The 24,251-nt window shown below is 37.6% G+C and overlaps 1 protein-coding gene across 3 annotated transcripts; it reads right to left on the reverse strand.

Moving 5' to 3' along the window:
• Positions 1-387: 387 nt before the first annotated feature.
• On the reverse strand, positions 388-24,177 carry PRP4K (pre-mRNA processing factor kinase PRP4K). Of its 3 annotated transcripts, XR_012653782.1 has the most exons (17): positions 24,066-24,177; positions 18,347-19,540; positions 15,287-15,460; positions 14,863-15,018; positions 14,044-14,125; positions 12,284-12,494; positions 9,741-9,814; positions 8,186-8,276; positions 7,665-7,812; positions 6,282-6,419; positions 4,928-5,081; positions 3,843-3,957; positions 3,153-3,304; positions 2,593-2,679; positions 1,651-1,928; positions 1,153-1,287; positions 594-639 (listed from the first exon to the last, which is right to left on the reverse strand). XR_012653782.1 is itself a non-coding variant. In XM_075052430.1 (15 exons), exons 1-15 carry the CDS (start codon positions 24,101-24,103, stop codon positions 1,725-1,727), a joined length of 3,018 nt encoding a protein of 1,005 aa, XP_074908531.1. In that variant the 5' UTR covers positions 24,104-24,177; the 3' UTR covers positions 388-1,724. The 3 variants fall into 3 exon arrangements, 1 of the variants encoding a protein (XP_074908531.1); XR_012653783.1 differs by having other exon boundaries at positions 388-639; positions 1,153-1,928; XM_075052430.1 differs by having other exon boundaries at positions 388-1,928.
• Positions 24,178-24,251: the final 74 nt, after the last annotated feature.

The raw sequence follows: 24,251 nt of genomic DNA on the forward strand, positions 1-24,251 counted from the left end.
AGTTGGTGTCTCAGCAAATCAGACCCATGGAGTAGGCGTTGAGTGGCCTGTGACTCGCTTTCCTTTTTCTCTTTCAGCACCATCAAAAGGAAAAGTGAGAAAAACAGCACAAACATTAGTTAAAGCCTGAATTTAATCCCATGTCCTACAGGAATAATTTCATTACAATGAAAGCAGACAGACAGTATCTGTAGGGTTTTTTGCTTTGTTTTTGTTTAAGCAGTGATAATTATATATCTAATTAACATAGCCTATAGCTCTCCCAAAGATCATAACGTTTAATAATCCCTTTAATTAAATGATTATTAGGAAATGCAGGGGTGGTTCTTACGAATTACCTGATTTACCATCACTGAAGACAGATTCTTTTAAAAATGGCTACAAATGCCTTGTTCACAAAAGACTTTATTATCTAATGATGCATACTGAAAACATACAGAAACCTGCATGGTCCACTTTACATGCAGCAGAACAATCTTCACTTTACAATAAGTAAGTGTCAACTGTTTTATGCAAGAGACAACACTTTAAAGTCACATTTCTTAAAGAAAAGCTTCATTTACAAAAGAAATAAAAGGTAAAGAAGCAATTACCGCTTTTAAAAAGCAGCTGCTTTGTTCAAGAGTGGAAGGTTTATGCCTGTATTGAAAGACAACATGATCACAAATAATGAAAACAATGAACAAATGAAACACTTTTAGCATAAAGCAGTACACTTTCAAAATGACATACAAATAGTTAAAAATTTCATTATGTTGTCTATCTATCCTTTAGATATAAGGTCTTTCGAATGAGATCCCAACATACGTAATTACTAAATGAAAACTCTTCTGTAAGTATTGGTTCTATGTCATAGTGAACTGTATTTAACAAAATGTATACAAAGTCTATAGCAAGTTGATTAAAAAAATTAAAGTAATAAGAAACAGTACACTGAAGGCGCTCTATCCATCAAGTGCGCACTCTCAAAGTTTTAAATGTGATGAACAGAACGGAAGTTGTAACTATGCCACGGTTGCAATGCCAGAAAATAAAACAAGATCATTTATCAAACATGCAGGGAATTCTGCCACAATGCTATTGTCTCTCATTTGTCAGTTGTTCCAGAAAAATAACAGCTTAAACACCGGTGATGTTGATGGGTTAGCTTACCTTCAGTGTACTGAAAGTTGTACACAACCTGCTTTAAAAGAGGAGACCATCCCTGCGGGCAGGCTCAAGAAGGAACAGACCCCCTTCGGCACTGACTACACCAAGGGCATGCTGCTGTGGCCTGCACACACACACCTAGGAAAATGTGAATATAAACAGCATTTATGCTGGCCATTTTTTAAAGACAAAAATGAAGCCAAGTCTGCTAAAAACAAATCAACCACCCAGTATTACTGCTCTTTTTTTTTTTCCTTTTTTTTTTTTTTTTTATAACAGATGCTTTTTTCTTTTTATAATATATACGAACTGCAACCATATACATTAGCATTGTACTTCTGTGCAGTCTTGGCAATTAAAACAGTTCTACAGTGAAAATTTTCACATAAGACACAAAACAGAATTACTCTAACATTTCTAAAAGAAATATCAGCCTTGATGTTAATTGAAATGTATCATTTCTTCCTCAACTTTGCAGGGGAAATATTTATGTTTATATACATTAATAACTGCTGTGAAATTTCTTCAGTCTTTGTATCTTAATTACTCAAACCCTTTGAACTTCTTCATCTGGTTTAAATTTTTTCCTGGATGAAGGCGTGCTGCAGAGCCTGGTTGATGCTAATCCGTTTAGCTGGGTCTAACATTAGAATCTGGTCCAACAAGTCCTTTAGCTGGTGTACTTTTTTACGCTGGTCTTCAGGGAGTCGTTGGCACCCAATCAAGTCTGCTAACAGGTCCTTGGTTGGATTAATGGTGCTCATAACAGTAACCTTCTCCTACAAATACAAAAATGGCAACCTTGTAGAACAGAAGGCACAAAACCCCTATCCCTTTTAGAGAGCTTCAGCAGCAACTTTTCTGCAGGGTTCTCTTGTATCTGATCAGCAATGCCCTTTGTCATCACGTGGCCTCACAAATCCTCATGCAGACAAAGGAAAAGAGTGGAAACAATGCTGTCAGGGGTAGGCCCAGGCTGCATCTTTCACCAACAGCATACATGAACTTAACATCCCAGTTAACTGAGAACATCAAAATTCCACATGGAAAGTTCCTGTATCTGACCACCAAATCTGTGATTCTTGATAAATATACTATGTTAAAATGGTGCAGAAAGTAATAGTGACCTCCTACAATATAAGCACATCATACTGAAGTTGGACATCCTTCTCTAAAATGAAGTAATTTAAGGACAGATTATGTGGACATAACCTGTATACCTACCAAGATTAAACTTAAGATTTCTCTTAAACACATTCCTATATCACAAGAAAAATATCTGTTGCCAGTTTGTAACTATGTAACTTGTCCATATTGCTGCAAAAGGACATTCTAATAACTTATAAAAACTTATTTTTAATTAAGATATCAAGATATGTTTGAAAGACATAGTAGGAAAGCTTGGAAAAAAGTAATAGGCTAGTTGACACATTGAGGACTTACCCTTTCGGTCACTTTATCTACTTCTATATACATAAAGTTGAGATTTTGATCAAAGTGCTGATCTTTGAACACACCTTTTCGAATCATCTGGAAAATGAGGGAGAGGCAAGAGTTTCAGGCAAGTCTCTGCGTCTTACAAATTCCACAATTAGCATCAATGTCTACTAACTTATTGCAACATGAATAATTTAATACTAATGAAAAAATATCAAAAGGACAGAAAGAAATGTCTAGACTGAGTAAAAAATAGAGTTCAAGCCAGTTGAAAAAGGACACAGTATCTTCCATTGACTTACGTATTTTTTTTCAGGTCAGTGCTTAGAAGGTTTCTGCTTTCACTTTATACTTAGTCTATGAAAAAGAAGCTGTATACTTTCACTTCATAAGATTTTAAATCAATATAAATTATACAGTCAGAGCGATGTCTGATATTTACTTGCTGTTAAGAGAAGACGTATATTATAAGAAACAGAATTCAGGGAGAAAAAAGAAAGTATGTTCTACTGTTCATTATAGTAGTTTCAGATATTAATTACAAATCATATACTTATTTTTCTTACCTTGTTTGGCATCTTTCCTTTGAGATCCATAGCTAGTTTCAACATATGGTTATTGGTTTTGCCAGGAAAGAGTATTTTTCCTGTATAAAGTTCATATAATGTGCAGCCTACAGACCACATATCTATACCATAGTCATAGATTTTTCCTATAACTGAAACAGAGCAATTCCAGTTAATTCCACAAAGGCATCCTTAAACGATATAGTATCACAAAACCAGACAGATGAAAAAATGCTGATTTGTAAACTCTATTGGTGCTCCTCCTCTTAGGAATAAGAATTCACCATAAAAGAAGGATGCAAACCTTTTAACTTTTACAGTATTCCTATTTTAGAAAGGGAGGTTTTTACCTAACAGCCAAACTAATCAGCATGAATTAAGTTAGTAAAAACAAAGAAATCAGAACAATACCTCTAAATTAAAACATAATTATAACTAATCAGAATGACTTCTCCCTGTCCTCACTGAGCTGACCACCAACATACATGAAGAGTCACCCAAGCATGCTTTCAAAGTCTGAATTTTTGACTGCCATATTTCCAGAGTGATGTTTTGCTAAGACCAAGCACAGAGTAAATTCAAGTCAAATTCTCATTTGCTAGTACTGGTATCCTGCTAGTACTATATGGTACTATGGTACCGTATCCTACTACTGCTTATGTGACATGTAGCCAATCCAAACGTACTTACTGATTTCCGGAGCTCGATAAAATCTACTAACTAGATACGGTGTGATGTCATTATCTGCAACATGCGAAGCTGATCCAAAATCACAAAGCTTTAATATTGTTTTAGACTCATTCACCTGAAAGTTAAGCATAAATATCTGTTAGCACTATTTGTAGACAGAATTGCCAACAGCACTGTGAAAGTGACGATACATTTAAGTCAGAGATAAGAAAAACATTCAGCCTTTAAATTGGAAGTTCTTCCCATATTTCAATCCTTCCTCTCTGTATTCTAAGGAAATTCTAAAACTTTCTTAAATTTAAAGTGACACTTAATGCCTTCAGATCCTACAAAATACAAAAAAAAGGTCAGTTTCCCATACTTTTCCCTTACCAAAATATCCTTGGTGGACCCGGGTTTCATTCCAGATACTGTAACTGTACCAGTTTAGACTTCCAACTCTAGTATCCAGACTACCACTCATAAAACAGCATATTATTCACGTATCTCAGGCATACATAGTAAATTTTACTGTTGTGATGGCAAGAAGAGAACATTTTAAATAAAATAAAAAACTGAGTTTCTCACAGGGATGACCACCAAGAAAACAGAAGGAAACACGTTTGATTCCTCTGATGTAGCTCTCATGCCCTGCTAACCAGGATGTTTAAGGGAAACAGAAAAGACACATTAAGGGCTTTTCCCCATTATCCCATTCACGTAAACAAAATCTTCACCCAGACTCAAACAACCTACTTCCATTTGGCAGAAAAGAAGAACATTTTTCAACTACTGATGGAAAAAGTCCCAAGATTTCTCCTAAGAAAGGATACTGTCTTTGGAAGATCTGCTTTCTATAAAGATACAAGTAGATGCAGGTTTGTTTGAAGAAGACTGTACTAAAGAAAAGATTTTATTTAGATGCTGTATTATATTTATTTCTTACTTACTATTTACACCACGGTAGCATTTTATATCAAAACATGAACCCTTTTCAGTTAAAGTAAATTTTGACTTCACATAAATTAACAGAATGGTATTTATTTCAAATACTTAATTTTACACTACAGACTGTGCAAAACAAGTTTTAATTATTTCTTACTTACCAAAATATTATCTGGTTTAATATCTGCATGTAGGATATTGCATCTTTTAAGAAGCTTTAAAGCCAGGAACAACTGCTGGCTGTAGGAACGCACAGCTTTAATATGGAGTCCAACATCTTTCCCATACTTTTTCAACACCTCTCGTAAATTCATACTATTAAAAGAAAGAAAGTGAAAGAGAGAAAGAATAGAAAAGAGCTTAACAAAGAAAAATATAGTGGCCTCCTAAACTGTAAGACAAACTTGAACAATTCATTTAGCTTTAGACATTTTTGGAGAAATGCAGCATTCAACTTAACATACATACTGCTCTGTTATCTACAGCAATGAAACGAAAATGCTGATCTATCCTTATAGTGTATAATTACTTACTGGACTGGATTAGTTCAGAACACATTTTTAATCAAGATTAATTTGAGAGGATTTATTTGCACACAAACAGCATTCCTTAACAACTGTAAACCTTTGTACTCATTTTCTTCAGAAATCAATAAAAAAGGAAGTACGCAAAAGATACAAGTTGTGGCAGCAATTTTTTGGTGACTTAAACAGCAGATAAAAAGACCACAATTCCAGGACAAAAACATCGTTGGATATAAATAATGTACAAGTGTGTTACAAAGAGATAGTGTAGCAAAAGAAAATAATTTCTTATATGGCTTATTAGTGAAAATATAACAGTAATTTAATAATATTTGCACTGCTTCAGCATATAACTTATCTTCACCTCAAATACAGCAAAAATTAATATAGGACATACACAGAAAACCTAGGCTACAACTGATGTCTCTAAGCAGGAATGGGAACTAAGGCAATTAATATATCCAGATCTATCATAATACAGTGTCTACAATTAACCTGTCAAAAGAGCTTAATTATTTAAAGAATAAGTGAGCATGCAAAGAAAACACTGCAACAATTTTCTTCCTTAGACTGTTGTTATATATGTACTCTTCACGGAATATAGAGCATTTGCTGAACCTCCCTGGGAATGCATTCTTAATCCAAGAATTCTAAAATAAAGAATTATGAAAACTAATAAAAATATTGTGACACACACACACACACAAAATCCATTAAGAGCAGCACTGGTGAGATAAACCATTTTTAATAATAAATTATTTTCTTTCAAATACTGTCCAGGCAGAAAGTTGACAATGATGCTTTAAATAAATTAGAAATAGTTCAGTAGCCTGTGGATTTGTGCCTCCAGACTTTTTTTTTTTAAGTTCCTTGCATTCTTGAATCTTGGCAATAGAACAGGGTATCAAAACAAAAGCCAAAAACAGAAATGTGAAGAACACTCAATGGTATTTTACTTTTTAAAGAGAACCCCAAACATTTGTCATCTTACCTGAGTGGCTCAAATACCAGACAGAGATGTTGTTTGTGGTAGAAATGCCTGAACAACCGTAGACAATGAAACTTGTCATCAGGATCTGCATCATTGAGCTTCTTCAAAAATTCCAGTTCTTTTAGGCCAGTTTTTTGCCTGAAAACAAAAAAAATATGATTATAAAACAAAACCAGTGAAATTCTAATACTTTCTTAAAATCTAGACATTCACTTGAGCAGTTACAATTATCTGGAAATGAGAAGTGTCTTGTCATTACTTAATGTACCACGGCTTAAAAAAAAAATAAAATCACAACAGTGGTTTGCTGTTAGTGTCTACACATGGGATAAGTTTATTTAATTCTTTGATCTTCAATGTGCCTTTGTAACCTACTTATCCTTTCCTCCTCCCTCCCGGCTGCATGTAAAGTTAAAACTAGATTTCCTCCTGTAATATAACACTTTAGTTTCAAACAGCATTCACTTGAGAAATTTAGGGTTTTTTTTAAGAAAAGTACTTAAACATGTACATTATTAAAAAGAGTTTTAAGCTAAACTGACTACAGGGTCAAGTACGCACCCAAACGGATTATCTATACAACATACCAAACTGAAATAGCTTATCACCCCCTCTTTTTTTTTTTTTAAACTTTTCTAGATACCTATTCATATAACTCAAAATAACCCAGTTACACACACAGCAAGACAACTTTTAAAGCTTCCAACGTAAAACGCACAGAAAAGATTTTCATTTAAGTTGTCTTTAATGGAAGAGGACATAATACATGACTGTAGAAATACTGCAACAGATACTGAAAATGAATATTATAGACAAGTCCTCACATAATGTAGTTTAATAGATCATACTTGTTAATGGTCCCTCATTCTGAAAGACCTCAAAATTTTTTTTATTTCAACAGGGAGAGTCCCATCCCCTTTTATATATCTTATAGACATGCAAACATATAGAGAATATACAAAAATAATTCATGTATGGAGGTCTTTTTGTAAGTCACAGATGATCAGTTAGGATCCAACCCATAGCCTGCCCAATCGATTTGGTCCATCAAAACAAGATTTTTACATCTCAAAAATTTGATGGCTGGGCAGGACTCATAATTAACTGTAACCTTGTTTCTTGCTACCACTGTTCCCTGCAGTTTTGAAAATGAGAAAGTGCCTGATGAAAATGCAAGTACCCTTCTCCTGTGATAGCTGAAAAGAAGCGTGGATACATAGTCCTCAAGCGCTTCCCATTATCTGGCTCTTATTAGCAGAAAAGGCAGGAATCACAGCTGTAATCTGTTACTTCACTTGAAACAAAGGGAGATTCAAATCACATCATGAAAAACTTCCAACTGTTACATATGCTTTATTATTATTAAACAAAAACATTACTTACATAAGTTCATTGTTCCTGATGATTTTAACCGCTACTTCTTGGTTTGCTCTTGCCATGTCCCTGGCTCGCACTACGTTACTGAAGACTCCCTGACCAGTGTAACCATAGACATTGTAACGTTTATCTAGAACTTCACCTATATTAACACCTGAAGGATAAAATCAAGCAATTTAAAGTTATGAGTGACATATATAATGAAACTTTTTATGAAAAATAAACCATTCTGTATAATTCAGAAAAGCAAGATAAATGGTCTAATCACTTAATTTCATAGTGTACAATGTTTTATGCCACCTAGCTTTGTGGATATTATGGGGAACAAACTGTGACTCTGCAAGTCCGGAGTCTTTTTGTAACTGAGGTTAAAACCTGTGTGCTCATTTCATCCATTATATTACACTCAAGTGAGCGCACTGTGGTACATTTACATTAGAGTAACATTTCAGTACTTTCACACGAGGATCTTTTCCATTCAGCACCCTCATTCTAGCTGTTCTTGCGAATCAACAAATACAACTTACGGTAATAGCCTTCTGCATCAGTCCAGTTATCCCTGAGATTGGGGTTTTCTTTGAAGTCTTTTCCAAAACCAGCAGCCCTTAGACGAGCACTCTGAAATAAAAAGCAACAGCTTTGCTTGTGTGGTCTATGTTCTTCCTTGATGTTTACTTACCAAAACCCCTTTTTTCCTACTGAAACACTGTTCCTCTCCGCAATACAAACACACTTATTTTGTAGACAAGAGAAACTTTTGACTCAAAATGCTATTTACCCACCAGTATCTAAAGACTGATGCGAGGAAAGAGGATGAGATCAAGCAATAGAACTATTATTAAACATAAATGGGCAAAGTTTCAATTAATACCCACAAGGAACTTTTGTATAAGTTATGTTAGAATGCACAGAATGCAGAGGAAAACGTCTGAACAAGACTTTTTACTTACAATATGTTGTATTAAAAAAGTTTAGCAATTTGTGAGGAAAATATAACTGTTTAAGCCTTGAATTTCTGTTCATTCAATGCCACTTCACAGATTTCATACTATTATACTTAAAATCACAAAATCACAATTGCTGTTGACATCTCTTAACAGATTTGGTAACATAATGTCACAAATTCAAATCTATGAGTAGTAAAGAATATCTTCAATTGAACAACAGTTACTGGAAGGGGGAACAGCTCACTTACAAGCCATGTAAATCCCCACCTGTAACTTTCAAATTTTTATAAACAGACTCCCCCCCACTATCCTTCAAGTATTTATCTTTTTCCAGGTCAAAAGGGTCTTGATTTCTTTTTTTAAATTTTATTATTACTACCAGTGTTACTAAAGTGGCACCACAACAGCCTTTTGTCACCAATGCTTCTGTCATAACTAATAGATTGTATTTCCCATAAACCAAAATTAACTAGAGAATTTCTAAGCTAAGAAGAAAGTTGTTGTCTTGACTTATTTCTCAGTGTTGTGCATCAGCAACAAGGTAGATTCACAGAGAATGGCAAGTAAAGTCTCAAAACTAGTCACTGGACTGCAATATTTGCAGGCCACTTCAGCACATTTAGAGAAAAGCTGCTGGAATAGTGCAAAAGTAAAACCAGGAAATGTATCTCTTGTCCAAAAAAACCCCCAAACCACCCACCAAACAAACCACCATATTACTCCAACACAGCATCATTAGTAAATTAAAATATCTTGCACAGACACTTTTTAATTAACCATACACAAACTGCTGAAAAAAGCACATATTTAGAAGAGTGCAGCATGCTAACATTAACATAAAGCTTAACTTATAAACAGGTTTGTTACCGCGTGCCATTATAGGTCCTATTCAAACAGGAGGTGAATTCCCCAATTGCTTTACTCTGGTAAAACTACCACTAGTTTCAGCAGGCTTTCTTTCACTGAAATACTAATTAAGAACTACTTTGTCTGCCTTGGCTGATCAAAAGATTCAGAACATACTATTCACTCAGTTACACATGCTTTTACAAATCAAAGTTCCCACAAACCTCAAGTGACAGTTAACAAAAATCAAGCAAAAAAATCATACATTTCATCTCCAAGAATTACCTACATCAAAGTATGCAGCAAACATATCATCTGATTCTGTGAACATATCAGGAGCTAGCAGTTTCTTCTGAGCTGAACCTTAAAATGAAATTTAGATTACTCAACATGAAAAAGACAACAAACTAACTCTGTTACCAATATAATTCATGACTTGGTATCTTTACAATATAATCTAAGATCAGTATGTTGGCAAACAGGTAGCTCTACTAATGTTTCTAGCAAATACATTTTACATTCTAGAAATACAAAACTCATATTGGTTAAGTTCTTCAAAGCACTCAAAAATTTATACCTCCTTGAAAAATTAAGTATAATAGGTTTCAAATAATTCACACAGCAGAAAGAAAAAAGTACACACTTCTGTGATCCCTACAGACAATGACTCACTCTTTATATATGTATAAAAAGAAGTACAAAATGACTGTATATATAAAAAATAGACATATTTTCAATATACAAGTTCAGGCTTTTCTGCTAATCACAAGGTATTTTACTAAAAACCAAAGCTATAAAGCCCAGTTGCTGTTTCTTTTGAAAATGTTTTCTTCAACCCTGTCAAAAAGGACCTTGTGCATAACTTTTAGTCCAAGATAATGTTAACTATTATGTTTAAAAGAAACATTTTTAATGTGGGCAAGATTATCCCCTTCTCACCTTTTAATTATCTTTAAAGTCCCAAAGACATTTTACTTGTTTGATAAGATAAAAGCAAAGAAATATAAATTAAGTACACGTTAGTGAAAGCAAGTAAACTTCAAACTACTTCATAATACACATTATGGTAGCATCCCTTCATGACCACAGTAAATCACAAACACTCCCTTCAGGGTATGAAGCAATGGAAAAAAATAAACAGTTAATCTCAGATGCTTCAGGTCTCATGATGCATATAGCCAACCACTTCCATACAAAATAACTAGACTGAAATCTTCTGGCAGCATCAAAAACTCCCATCCATCATGCTGACACAGCTGTTTCAAGGTACAGACCTGACACTATGGTGAGGCAGGTTACACTGTTGTTTCAAGATATAGACCCTTCCAGCAACTTCCTCAAATTTTCTTTTTAGTTCCAGTTACTCACACTTGCACTGGGCTACCATGAGTTATTAAACTAGATCCTTGCAAATTACTATCTTGGCCCTATATGAGGTCAGGATATAAATAAAAAATGGCTCTTACAAAGAAAAGATGATTCATTGCTTCCATCTGTTGTTATAGCCACCTCCAACTCAGAATCTTACCAATATATGAATATTCCCAGATTTGAGTGTAACTGGTCTGTTTTTAAAAACAAACCTTTTTCATACCTTAAAAATGTCTATGTAGTTAACGGGTATATTTTCATATACTTTAGTGGACAAAATTAGAAAGCAGTACGTGCCTCAACAAAAATGGAAAAAGATATTGTCTGTTAAACATAAGAAGACTAGGTCTAAACTTGTGGTATGCAAATAAAGGAAAAGTGCATATGAGAGTTCTTTCCACCTACATCGCAGGAGAACAATCTGAAAACATACTGCTCAAGGGAACACCAGAACAAACTACAGAGCAGTACACTAGTCCCAAAGAGATGCAGTTTTATTACTTCAAAGAGAAGCATCCACTAGAAGATAGCATATTTAGCCCCCAAGGATACATCTAGCACATGACATGAAATACAAGCTAACTGTCCAACTATTTCCTGAGGGTTTGGGCAGGTCTCACAGCCCTTGTTAAAACGGTGTGCTGTTGCAATTAAACTGTAAAGGGAAACTGAAGTAGTTAAAACTACTTCAAGTATGACCACTCAGCAACTAGGCACTCCTTTGACTACTTGGAAAATGTACAGTAATCCACTTTCGAAAGACAAAAAAAAAAAGCAAAAAAAAGAAGCAGATTTTCAATATTACAGGGTGCACTGGGACATGGTCTACGTTCCTTTTGCTGCAGCAGGCACAAGGCAGGTTTTATATCAGTATGTGTTTCATTTCAATATTGCTGTACAACAGATTATGTGCAGGGAGGAAGAGGAGGAAATAGCCATTTCTTCCGCAAGAAGTTATGCCACCAAAATAGACTTACTAGCAATGACTCTCAAAAGCCTTAATCATTCTAAATGACTACAGACCCACCTGTGTTCTTCTGACCCAGTGGCTTTGACAAAGAAATGGACAAAAGGCGCACGGTTTCCAACCTACCCCAAAATAAAGACTAGGACTATATTAAACTTCTAAGAAAACAACATGCATAAGTGAAAAGAAAAATTTGGAAGTTAAAAAGGGTGATTCTTAATTATAGACATTGTTATTTGCTCTTCCAAATGTATAGCATGAATTGTGTTAAGAGTTACTAGAAATATAGAGAGCATGTTCCATTCATATCATCCTGCTTAATGAGCAAGCTTTATTTTAATGTTATGTTTTAAGTAGCATAATATTCATGGAAACATTCTCAAATTCTGTCCAAAAAGTCAATCTACTTCCAAGTCTGGAAGTATACAAGGAAACTAAGGAAAATGCCTGAGCTTTCATAAATTGCATTATAAAGCGAGATTTCAGATTCTTACCGTTGTTCTGTTCAACTGTCATGAGGTTGTGCTTGGCTTTTACTGATGCCTCAAATGTGTCCACATTTTCCCGTTCGTACTCCTTAACATCAGCAGCTACTCTTTCTAGGATGTCATCTGGTGAATTTGAGCGACTACGCGTACTACTTTGAGGACTGCTTGGTTCAGATGGTACAGACATATTACTGTCTTCTGTCTGGCCTTTGTATTTCTAAAAAGAAATTTAATTATTAATCTTACCATCACAGCTTATCACAATTTAAACATTTTTATACTCACCCTTTCAAACCTTAACCTTTGCTTTCGTAATCACCTACATCTCTAAAGGCAACAGATTATTTGCAGAATGGGATATAGCTTTTGAAAACTCATTTTGCCACAATGCACCACAGCCCAGACCATAAAAATAGGACTGAAAAATTCATGTGTGTCCTTTAGGCTTTTCCATTTCTGTAAAAAACAATTTTTATTGAAGATTAACTCTGTTGTTGTGCATGACAAAATGTCAATAGCGATAGACTTATTACTAAACCATTCTGGCGCACAAGTCTTGAAATCAAGCCTTTAAGGAAAAATTAATGATTTTATATCTTAACATCTTAGAATCTTTCACATTTTTATTAGTGTTATGGTACAGAAAAGTAGTTTTTAGATTCAAGTTTTTTATTTGAATTGGAAACCCTCTTTATTTATTCATTCTTGTTGAAAAATTTCAGATGCATTAAAAAAGTTCAAGACAACACCTTTACAATTTTTTTTTTAACTTGTGTGTAGTTATGAAAATGTCATTTCCTCTCCCAAAAGTTAAAAACCAAAATGAATAAATGCTGATACCACTCAGTTATCAAGGTCAAACTATTCAATAATACAAGCAGAGGTTTCCTATTTAGGGAATGAAGCTCTGGAATTTGCTTCCTGTATGGACCAGCAACTGGCCTTTAAAAATAATTGACTTTAAATCATTTTGCTCAGTCATAGTTCTGAAGGATTTTACAATGGGCTTTGCACAAAAGTCAAATGATGAATGGCATTTTTAGTGCTGTTTAAAATAAGCAGCACATTATAACTGGTGTTTTTACAACGAAATACTGAGCAAATATGCTGCAGTATTTTGCTTATTATGTTCTAACTGTGTGCCAAATCCCAACTTTAAAAAAGATAACTGACTGTAGAATTACATACCCTTTGGCTACAGCTCCCTTTCAGGGGTCTCAATCACATATTACCTGTCACTACTGTTACCTTCTTACCAGGAGTAAGAAGTTCATGGGAACTCATATGTGTAACTGAATACATTATCTATGTTCATGAAGGGGGAACCCATCTCAGTGGCTTTATGAAGTTTTGGAAAAAGACAAGAAGAACTTCTACTTGAAACAAACTGATCAGTTAGGTTAATTGATATGTAACTTAATGCTATATTGACATTATGATATAAATGAAACAGCTACAAAGAAAACCTACAGATTAAGATAACTGAAGAACATTTTTAACATGTCATAGGGCTGTCAGAACGTTTAAATGTAGCACAAAAATGACTTGCAGAAGAGTTGCTTCAGTCTTAAAAGCAATGCTCTTGTGATAGAAGTGTAAAGTTTAACTGAGACCAACATTTACAATAAATTAACTGGCAAAAAATATAATAATATTAATTACTATCATAATGCAGTAATAGGCTAAGAGCCCTCCTTTATTACAACATTTTACACTAAAACCAGAAAGTTAGTTTCTGTAACCCACATGATAATATAACCACGTACCTGAACAATTGCTAGCCGCTGTAATCTTCTTTGCCTTATCTCTGCTTCTTCATCCTCTTCTTCCAAATCAAAGTCTTCAAGACTATAAAAATACAATTATTTTTTATAAAACATCATAAACATGAGATTATCTACTGAATTTTACCAAATGCAGTTCTTTGGCGCAGAAAGAACACAAGATATTAAACAGCTGTTCAACTGACTTGGAAAGCAAAGTTGTATTAAATCCCAGTGTGTATATTTACATCTCCTTACAGAGAAAATTTATCTTTTGGTATCTCATTGAGACTTTGCATATCTCATTTTTAACTGCAAACAATTAATAGTAACTTTTTTAAAAGAGAATAACAACAAAAAAACCCTTGTTCATTTTCCTTCCAGCATCATTCTTCTTTAATAATTTGATTAAGAATGCATACTTTGGTGCAGTTGGATTAAGTAGATATTTAGCAAATATAAAAACAATTTGCAGATAGCAATTAATCCTTTCAGCTATTACAGTTTTTCCTCAAGCTTATTGCTTGAGGAAACAGCCCAAATATTTTCACAAGATACCGATCAAGTTGAATTTAGAAAACTAACAACACATCATTCCCTCAGGTCTGCCCACTAGCCAACAGGTCTTGATATTTCTTGCATACTCCAAAGTTTTTCAGATCATTCCAACAGTAATTTGACAAGATCACAAGTACTAAAACATGATTAAGGTTTTAGGTGACAACCCAAAAACTACACCATGAAGGTAAATGTCCATTCACTCTCAGTATCAGTGGATCTGTCTTTTTAGATAATCAGCACAAGTTAGAAATTAATTCTTACTTTTCATCTGATGAAGACTCCTGTTCAGCTTTCATACCCTCAGAGAGACTACCTTTAAATTTGTCTTCTTTAACTTTGCTTCTGCTCCTACGTCTATGGCCACCACGTGACCTGGACCTCCTTCGAAGGCGAGATCTACTTCTTCGGCCTCTATCCCTGGTAACAGTAAGAGGGGTTTGGGAGGGGTTGGTTTGGTTTGGATTTTTGAAAAAAAGGAGGAAAACCTATTCATAAAACATAAAGGTACATAATGACTACAAGTAATAAAACAAATTAATTCATGGAGGACAAAATGAATTCAACTATGCTAGCACATATCAAAGTGGACAAAAAAAATGCATCATCTTCTTACAGATAAGATAGCAACCTTTATTCTTTTAGTAATATTTTACAAAATATAATAAAAAATGCAGTGTGTGTTTACCTCCTCCGAGGAGACCTACTCCGCCTTCTTGGAGATCGGCTACGTCGAAGGGGTGAACGAGACCTCCTTCTAATGGGGGATCGAGACCTTCTTCTGGATGGGGACCATCTACTGGGTGGGCTAACATCTTTTGATCTTTCACGTCTAGACAAAATATCATCTCTGGTCCGTGTTCTTAAAACAGAGGAAGAGAATGATTGTAAAATCAGGAGCAAACAAAAACCAAAAATCACACTTCCGTCTAAAAGCTCACTTTAAAATCTTACTGCAGGTGAGGGACCACCAGATGGGCTTCTGAAGGAGGGATGGATAAGTATGTTTGCAGAGCTGGCTGCCCTTCCTGTGTGTGTCTCCCCAACCCGGGAAATATGACCCCGTACATAGGTCTAGTTCAGGACAACTCTGGAAACAGAGCTTGTTAATTACTACCACAAAGCTAAGAGAGGTTTTAAAAAAAAGCTTGTGTTTAGGTCTTACATAAATAGTGGCCTGTTTTATGTTTATCAGAAACAGTATTTAAACCATAAATAAAACCCAAAAACTAATTCTTGAGAATTTTCTCAGCAACTTTACAACAGAGTACTGAAATTTAGGACCATGCTATTCCACAGCAATGATTTTACTGTCTATTTCAATTTGGGCACTAGAACCGGATGGCTTCAACATTTCACACATTCTAATACAGCAGCTGAAGACTAAAATTCTTAATTAACATATAAACTACCCCTTTGCAAATTAAAAAATAAATCAAGTTTGACACTATATGCTATTCAAAATTTGCTCATTCTTGTCTATACAGATTCACAATTATTCAAGAAAAAAAATCCTCCATGGGACAACTACATTAAAAAGCTTAATTTTATTCCATGACAGCAAGACTTCAATCAAAAATTGGAAAGGATACAAGTTAAAAATATTTAACAACTATTCTAATAAGTCTGCAACAGAAATTCTTGAAAAATACTTCCACACCATTGTTCAAAGAACATGTTGCTCCTCTGAAATTGTCTGGCAGTCTGAGTAATTACAGGTAGTTAAAACTCCAACATAGTTGGAGTTCGCTCAGGATGTCCCGCAAAGAAAGATTATTTCTGCTGATTTATAAACACTTCCAGCAGAAGATATTTCTTAGTAGTCGCTCACTCACATGCTGCTCACCACAGTGTTACAGAAGTATGAATTTGATAGCAAAATTCTGGACACACGCATCACCTGAAACAGTGTCTAGACAACTAATTCAAACTGGCTGTGATGCAAGCTGTCATGAGAAATGAAAACTGAAAGATGCAAAATGCTACAGCAGAAAAGTCAAATACCATCATATGATCATAGAATAGTTTGGGTTGGAAGGGACCTTACAAGGTCATCTAGTCCCAACCCCTCTGCCGTGGGCAGTGACACCTTCCACCAGACCAGGTTGCTCCAAGCCCCATCCAACCTGGCCTTGAACACTTCCAGGGATGGGGCATCCACAACATCTCTGGGCAACGTGTTTCAGTGCCTCACCACCTTCGCAGTGAAGAATTTCTTCCTTACCTCTAATCTAAATCTACCCTCTCTCAGTCTAAAACCATTACCACTTGTGCTACCACTACATCCACTTGTAAATAGCGCCTCTGGCTTTCCTGTAAGCCCCCTCTGAGGTACTGGAAGACTGCTATAAGATATTCCCAGAGCCTTCTCTTCTCCGAGCTGAACAACCCCAACTCTCTCAGCCTGTCTTCAAAGGAGAGGTGATTGTCTTCATGGCCCTCCTCTGAACTCACTCCAACAGGTCCATGTCCTTCTTATGTTGGGGGCCCCAGAGCTGAACACAGTATTCCAGGTGGGGTTGTGCCGATAAGTTCCTGATTCACCAGAAAGCAGTCAGATAAACTGCTAGCATTTACAATACTTGCTTAATCTGGGTAACACCACTGGGGCCATCCTCCAAAGTAGCTGCAGTATTGCTATGCAGTAGTACAGACAAATAAACTGATAATGTGCCTGTAGAAGATACCCTGTACTCGAAACCAGAGCAACCTTCAGTGATACAGGCAGAAAGACTTTCACATCTATCAGGTGCTTATTTACTGAGCTTGATCTTTGTGGTTCCAATACATGGTTTTAAATTCATACTTCTTTGTTCTTAATTCTTGGAGTGGGTGAAGCTAAATGCCATGATAAAAAGTTTGAAATTATTCATTATCCAAAAGGAATGCTGAACTCTTCTGCCTGTTTAACTTAATACCTTTAATGAATTAACTTCCAAAAATGTACACACTTATATTGTTCTCTGCTTGGGAACTTACCATCCAGGCCATATCAGCTTCAGAGAAGGAGATGCTAGTAATTACTGTCTCATGGTTTATATTAAATTTCAAGGTAACTGCTTTCATAAGCTAAATTGTCTTTTAAAAAAAATTGCCAAGACTAAAAATACATTAAAAATATTTCGGTCTTTCTCCTTTAACTGTATGCAAAATATGGTAATGATATACAGCAGACCAATAACGAAGCAACACTACCATATCTTTAGCAAATGAATACAAAATTTTTTTAAGAAAAAAAAAGACTGTGAGAAGGACATCTTGATATAAAAGATTTGCTTACATTCACATATGCTGACTCTAACATTAGAGGTTTTTTTGAGGGGGGGGAAAGGGGTTAATTACCCACTTTTAGCCAACACTGATATATAAGAGCAGAGGGAACTCTCACTCCACAGAAACTCCTGAAAGCAACAGGACTATTAACTAAGAAACAAGATAGAAGCCAAATTCTGAATCCAACCAAGCAACAAAAAAGAGAACCTGAGCTACAAAACTTGCTCCCTGTAGTGGTGTGAGCAGCAAATAACTTGGCACTTTAACAACCAAAACTGAATTTGCATGTCTGACAGCTGGGGGAAGTATTTTTAAAAAACTGAATACATACAAAGTAAGCTCATAATATAACGTACGATCTGATTATCTTTTTTAATAGCTATTGTCAGAATAAAGCTGAGAGATAAACACCGAACTAGAAGATAGTTAATCCTGTAATGCATTTTTGCAATGGTTTATGACATCTTTAAGTTACCTGGGAGAAGACAGACGCCTTCTTTCTGATTCTCTTCTTTTCCTTTCTGCAGATCTACTCCTCACTCTTCTAACCGGAGACCTGGTTCGAGAGGGGGATTTACTCTGTTTAGATCTACGATCATTGAAGAGAGGGGATCTGCTTCTTCTTGACTTTTCACGTTGTTTAGGAGATAAGCTTCTTCCTTTTGGGCTACGGCCAGGTCGTCTAGGGGATCTGTTTTCTTTCCCTGAAGAAGCATCTTTAGAAGGAGATTTAATTGGCTTTTTTTCTTTGTCAGTCTCTGATCTCCTAGGTTTTCTATCTTTGGACCGTGATCTTCTATCTTTGGATTTGCTTCTTAGTTCTGTTGGAGATTTAGATTTTCTGCCACGATCTCTGCTTTTGTTTTCATTTACAACTGGAGACTTTCTGCGATCTCTTGATTTACTTTTATCATCAGCCTTATTTCTATCCTCTGGGGGAGATTTAGACTTTCTGTTTTTCTCCTGAGATCGCCTTTTAAGCATTGGAGACCTAGATTTCCTTGTCTGATCTTGAGACTTACTTCTCTTATAAGGGCTTTTGGATTTCCTCCTCTCTTTTGACTTGCTTCTAGTTGTCTTCTCTTTGACTCCGTCAACTCCTACCTTGCCTTTCTTTTTGTCAGATCTGTGCCTAGTCCTTTCTTTTGATTCACTCTTACTTCCTTTCTTGGAACTAGTTTTATTGTCCACAGGTTCTAATTTCCCCTTAGTGTTTGACTTAGCTGTAGGTCTCGTTCCATTTCGCACTTTTTCATTAATCTCCCCCTCTTCTTCAGATCCTGACTCATAACCTTGTAATATTAATCCCATCCCAGACTGGACTTTTCCTTCCATTAATTCATTTTCAAGTTCAGCTTTCAATAATGCTCTTTGTTTCTCCAAGTCTTCCAGAGGAGCTAAAAAATCAATTTTAGTTCTTTTAGCTGGTCCATCTTCTTTGTCAGAGGTATCAGCTACCTCTTTCCGTTTATGTTTCTTATGTTTGTGCCTGTGTTTATGTTTTTTGTCCTTATCTTCTTCTGAAGAATGTTTATGTTTCTTGTGTTTACTTCGGTGTTTGTGTTTCTTTTTTTTGTGTCGGCTGTGCTTGTTCTGAGGTTGGTCTGCTTCTGATACTTCCCCATTTTCTTCATTTACACTTTTCTCGGATGCATCAGCATCCTCAACCCTGCAAAAATTAAAACTAGACATCAGTACTATTAACTCACTGCAGTCCGCAATCTTGTGTTGACAGTCTTTTTTATGATAGAAACTAACTAGCATTTAATTACCTACCTTTGGGAGAATTAAAAATGTACAACTAATGTAACTAAGTTATAACTGCAGATACACTTCATGAACAGACAGCTACGAGTTGAAAAAGAAATACTATGGAAGGAAGATACAGCAACTGCACTAACAAAACAAAACGTGTGGGTAGAATCAATGCTTATGCTTTTACGTTCAATATTGACAATATCTGTTGACAGTATTCAATAGTGCTGCATATTTATGCATCCTGTCAGTCCACCATCTCTCTTATTTGCTACTCCAGTCCTATACCTAATCCAAGCTATGACTTTTAAAAGTATTTTCAAATGGCAGAACACAGTTGTGCTCCAAAGATCAAAACTTATTTCAAGGGATGATGCTGACCACCTAATGAGACCATCTTGCCACATCTCACACAGTCGACCGATTCTCTGAACTGCAATTTCTTTCTGTAAGTGTACGCACCTGTTAGAAAAATCAAGAACTGTTCTTACCATGCATTTATAGTATTTCTGCAATACAGGGAACACTACTGAGGAACAGGACAAATTCAGAAAGTCTAATTTCAGAAAAGCTGAGAGTATACAGCAGACTATCAGCTTCCCAAGAAAAAAGCAGTAATCTTTAGGCCTGTAAAATGGCATGGGCCGAAAAAGCAGAACATAAGTCTACAGCAAGTTATTAAAATAATAATAATAATCACTGTTTCTTCTAAAAAACCATAATCATTTCAGTTAGCTAGTCACAGCAATAAGCTATTTAAACAGTGTACTTAATAACTTCAAAAATTATAATGTTATGCACTCACTTATATTACCATACTTAGATGCTGAAACTGGCTTACCAATTGGTTTTTTAGTGTTTAGCAAATACCTCCTCATCTCTTTCAGAACATCAATTAAGTTACTGTCTGTGGTAAGACGGATATTTGCCTTTTGAAATCTGTTGCCAAATATTATAGGTGCCAGAGTTCACCATTCTACAAACTCACCCCATCTAAACTACAGTTTCAGAATTTACTAGCTAATGCTTTAATAACTTAAACATAGCTCTTTCTGTGCCCCAAGCCTCATTCATTGAAAAGAAATTCCCTAAACATGATGGTCAGGAGTGGTGGGGGGATGTACACAGAAATATAGAAATATCTTCTGAACTCTACTAGTTTCATATGAAGGTTGTTTCTGAAGAATATAATCAATGATCCAACAGAATAAATATATCAGAGGTATTCTAAGCCAGGCCTAAAGGGTGGCACTTCACTATAAATCAATTAGCATCTTCCTAATTAAGGAAAGGATCTTCAAACAGCACACAGTTACTAATTCTCTCCTGCTTGAGTTAATGCAAATTCTAGTACTAGTAAATAGTCCAGACTTTTCTGCAACATACAGTAAAATTATTTGCTAAAACCATTAACACTTTAGTGCTCTGAAATGAGAAACTTCCTAAGGGAACAGACTGTTTGGGTTAAAAATATGCAATATTCACAGACTTAAGTCAGAATGCTTTATGCTTTTTCTTTTACATCTGTCCTGGTTTCAGCTGGTATGGTGTTATGTCTTGGATTCAGTATGAGAAGAATGTTGATAACACACTGATGTTTTCAGTTGTTGCTAAGTAGCGTTTAGACCAAGTCAAGGATTGTTCAGCTTCTCATGCCCAGCTAGCAAGAAGGTTGGAGGGGCAAAACAATTCAGGAGAGGACACAGCCAGGACAGCTGACCCATACTGGCCAAAGGGATATTCCATACCATGGGATGTCATGCCCAGTATATAAACTGGGCGGATTTGGCCTGGGGGGGATCACTGCTCAGGAACTAACTGGGCATCGGTCAGCGAGTGGTGAGCAATTGCACTGTGCATCAACTGTTTTGTATATTCCAATTCTTTTTTTATTATTGTCATTTTATTATTGTTGTTATTATCATTAGTTTCTTCTTTTTATATTCTATTAAACTGTTCTTATCTCAACCCACAAGTTTTACCTCCCCCCCCCCCCCCCCCGATTCTCTCCCCCATCCCACTGGGTGGGGGGAGGGAAGTGAGTGAGCAGCTGCGTTGTGCTTAGTTGCTGGCTGGTGTTAAACCATGACAACATCCTTACCGCTACTTCTGCTTACTCAAAGCATATAGAAAGAAAGGTGGTTTTCTTAATTGCTTCTTCCTGACACTCCACACCATTAAGACAACAGAATATCAGAAAGAAAGAGGCCAAAATGCCTTAAAATTAGTTTGCTCTATGTTCCATTTGGCACAAAAGACATGAAAAGAAGGAAAAAGTATTAAGTGTAAAACTTTTTAACTTTTTCAACTTAGGTTTGCAATGCAGAGCAAGTACATCAGTGACATAAGTTGGCTAAAGGGCAGAGAAATGTCACAAGGAGAATTTTAAGGGAACTATGCATCTTTCAAGATTTCTTTCAGTCAGATATAGGATGCTGTATAAGTCCCCGATTAACGCATTAACGGTACTTCAATACATTATAAAAATGTTACAGGACAACAAAAATCACACCCATTCAAGTTGCTTCAGATAAGTCTTCCTTCTCTTAATAGCAGTAAATGACACTGAAATCTATAAGGAAGTTATTTTGTTATTGTTAAGTGTTTTAATGTTATGTAATGACCTCACCTTCCATTCTGTAAAAGCAAACTGGTAGCAGAGGTGCCAGATAAGATACCTCACCACAGCAGTATCTCAGGCCACAACAGACTGCTAGCACAACTACCAGCTTTCTTTGCTTTTGTACCTCAACTACAAAATTACTATTAACTTCACTAATATGCATTAAGTATTTCAGAGTTTCTTCATGTACAGGAATCTGCTTATTTCAAGTAATTCTGTGGATAAACTTTTACTTCATTTAAATGCTTCAGAGGTGTAATGACATGGATGAGAAACCTTTTAAGAAGATTTCAGAAGGTGACGAGGCAGATGAGTATCTATATGTTTAGGTGATAATGGCTTTAATTGGAGAGGAACTGTGCTGTGATCTTGTTATAGCCCCACTTTTTCTTACTTTTGAATTCAAGCAGAATGATAAGAAGTTCACGAAGATTTGCAAAGAGATTTCACCCATCTTTTCCTACATTCAGGCTTCCTAGCATCAGTTTTTACCTTATTATGCTTAGTTATGTTTCTCTATGCAATACTAAACTCTCTTCTTCATCTGCTCCTGTGTTTTACGTGGTTCACATGTACATCCACTGCTTCTCCTCACCTGTTTTCTACTCCTACGATTAACAAGCAAAAAACCCAAGTCTCAAACCGCAAATTTTTAAGGCAGAAAAAATATAGAAAGCGGTTTATATGGCCAAAACATTTATATAGCAAAGAGGAGCAATAAAGTAAGCCTTAGGATGTCAACTCTGGGCAAAAGTTCCAGAGAAGAAAGCGTTCACGAGCTCGTGAGCGCCGGCAAACCCAAATCTCAGGACGCTAAGCGGGGTGCCAGGAAAGCGCACCCCCGGAGCCCCGGTCCGGCGGGGAGGCGGCGGCGGCGGCTCGATCTTCGCTTCCCAACGGGAGCCGGGAGTTGCCAGTCATTTCGAGGGCTGGAAGGAGGGGCTGGCGGCAACAAATCGCTTTTTGCTTCCACCAGCACAGGCACTTTTTATAACGCGAGAGCGCCCGGGACTCGGGGGGAGGTGGGCTCGCCGCAGGGCGGGCAGCGGCTCGGCGGCAGGGCAGCCCCGAGGCACCCGGTGGTCCGGCTCTCCCCCCCAGTCCGCCCCTGTCCCGCTCGTCCGGGGCGGCCTCGCTCGGACGGAGAGCCGCGGGGATCCCGGGCAGCGCCGGACCGCCGTCGCCTCAGGGATGCCCGAGCTCTGGGCGCCACCGGACACTCGCCCGGCCCGGGAGGGCAGCGCCCGCGCAAACACGCGGAGGACGAGGATCCCCCGCCCGCCAAGGGGCAAACCCGTTTCCCCGTGGAGGGGCAGGAGAAGCGGGAGCGGGGACGGCACCGCCGGAGCCCCCCCACCCCCCCCTCACACACACACACACACACCCCGCCGAGGCGGGAAGGCGCACGCGGAACTGAGGACACGCGCCCGCCGGTCCCGGCTCCGCTTCCCCTCCCCCCCGCCCCCAGCGGGCCGGCTGGCGCGCGCCCGGCTCGCGGCCTCTCCGCCCGCCCCCCCCCCCCGCTTCCCTTCCCCGGTCCCCAGCCCGGCGGGAGGCGGCTCCCGCACCCCGGCCCCGCTGGGCCGCCTCACCGCGGGGCGGCCGGCGAGCGGCTCCTATAGCAACCCCTCTTCGCCGGAGCGGCCGCCTTCCCCCATCTCCCTCCTCCTCCTCCCTCACCACCTCCACCCAGGCCGCTTCTCGTCGTCCTCCCCCCCCCTCCGCGTCCCCCGCCACCCCTCAAGCCCGCGCTTCTCCCTCAGCCTCCCTCCTCCCCGAGGCGCCATCGCGAGGAGCCTCCCAGCCGGTCTCTTACTCGGGCGCTCGCAGCTCGGGCTCCGCCGCGGCGGCCATTTTGAACTTCCAAACTCCTTCGCTGCCGCTGGGGAGACGCGGGGCCGCGGCGCACGCGCACGGAGGCGCCGCTGGGGGGGGGGGGGGAGGGAGGGAGGGCCGGTTGAGGCGGGGGCAGCCGGCCGCCGGAAGTGAATTCCGAGTCCTG

The sequence above is a fragment of the Buteo buteo genome, chromosome 20 (assembly GCF_964188355.1).
Source record: "Buteo buteo chromosome 20, bButBut1.hap1.1, whole genome shotgun sequence".
Classification (NCBI taxonomy): domain Eukaryota; kingdom Metazoa; phylum Chordata; class Aves; order Accipitriformes; family Accipitridae; genus Buteo; species Buteo buteo.

Bases quoted from the DNA above. Each gene is read 5' to 3' on its own strand.
- PRP4K (XM_075052430.1), bottom strand. From the start codon at position 24,103: ATGGCCGCCGCGGCGGAGCCCGAGCTGCGAGCGCCCGA. The intron at 5,082-6,281 runs GTAAGATGACAA...TTCTTTTAATAG, and splicing joins CTGGTATTTGAGCCACTCAG to TATGAATTTACGAGAGGTGT. The intron at 2,680-3,152 runs GTAAGAAAAATA...CTCATTTTCCAG, and splicing joins AAGGAAAGATGCCAAACAAG to ATGATTCGAAAAGGTGTGTT.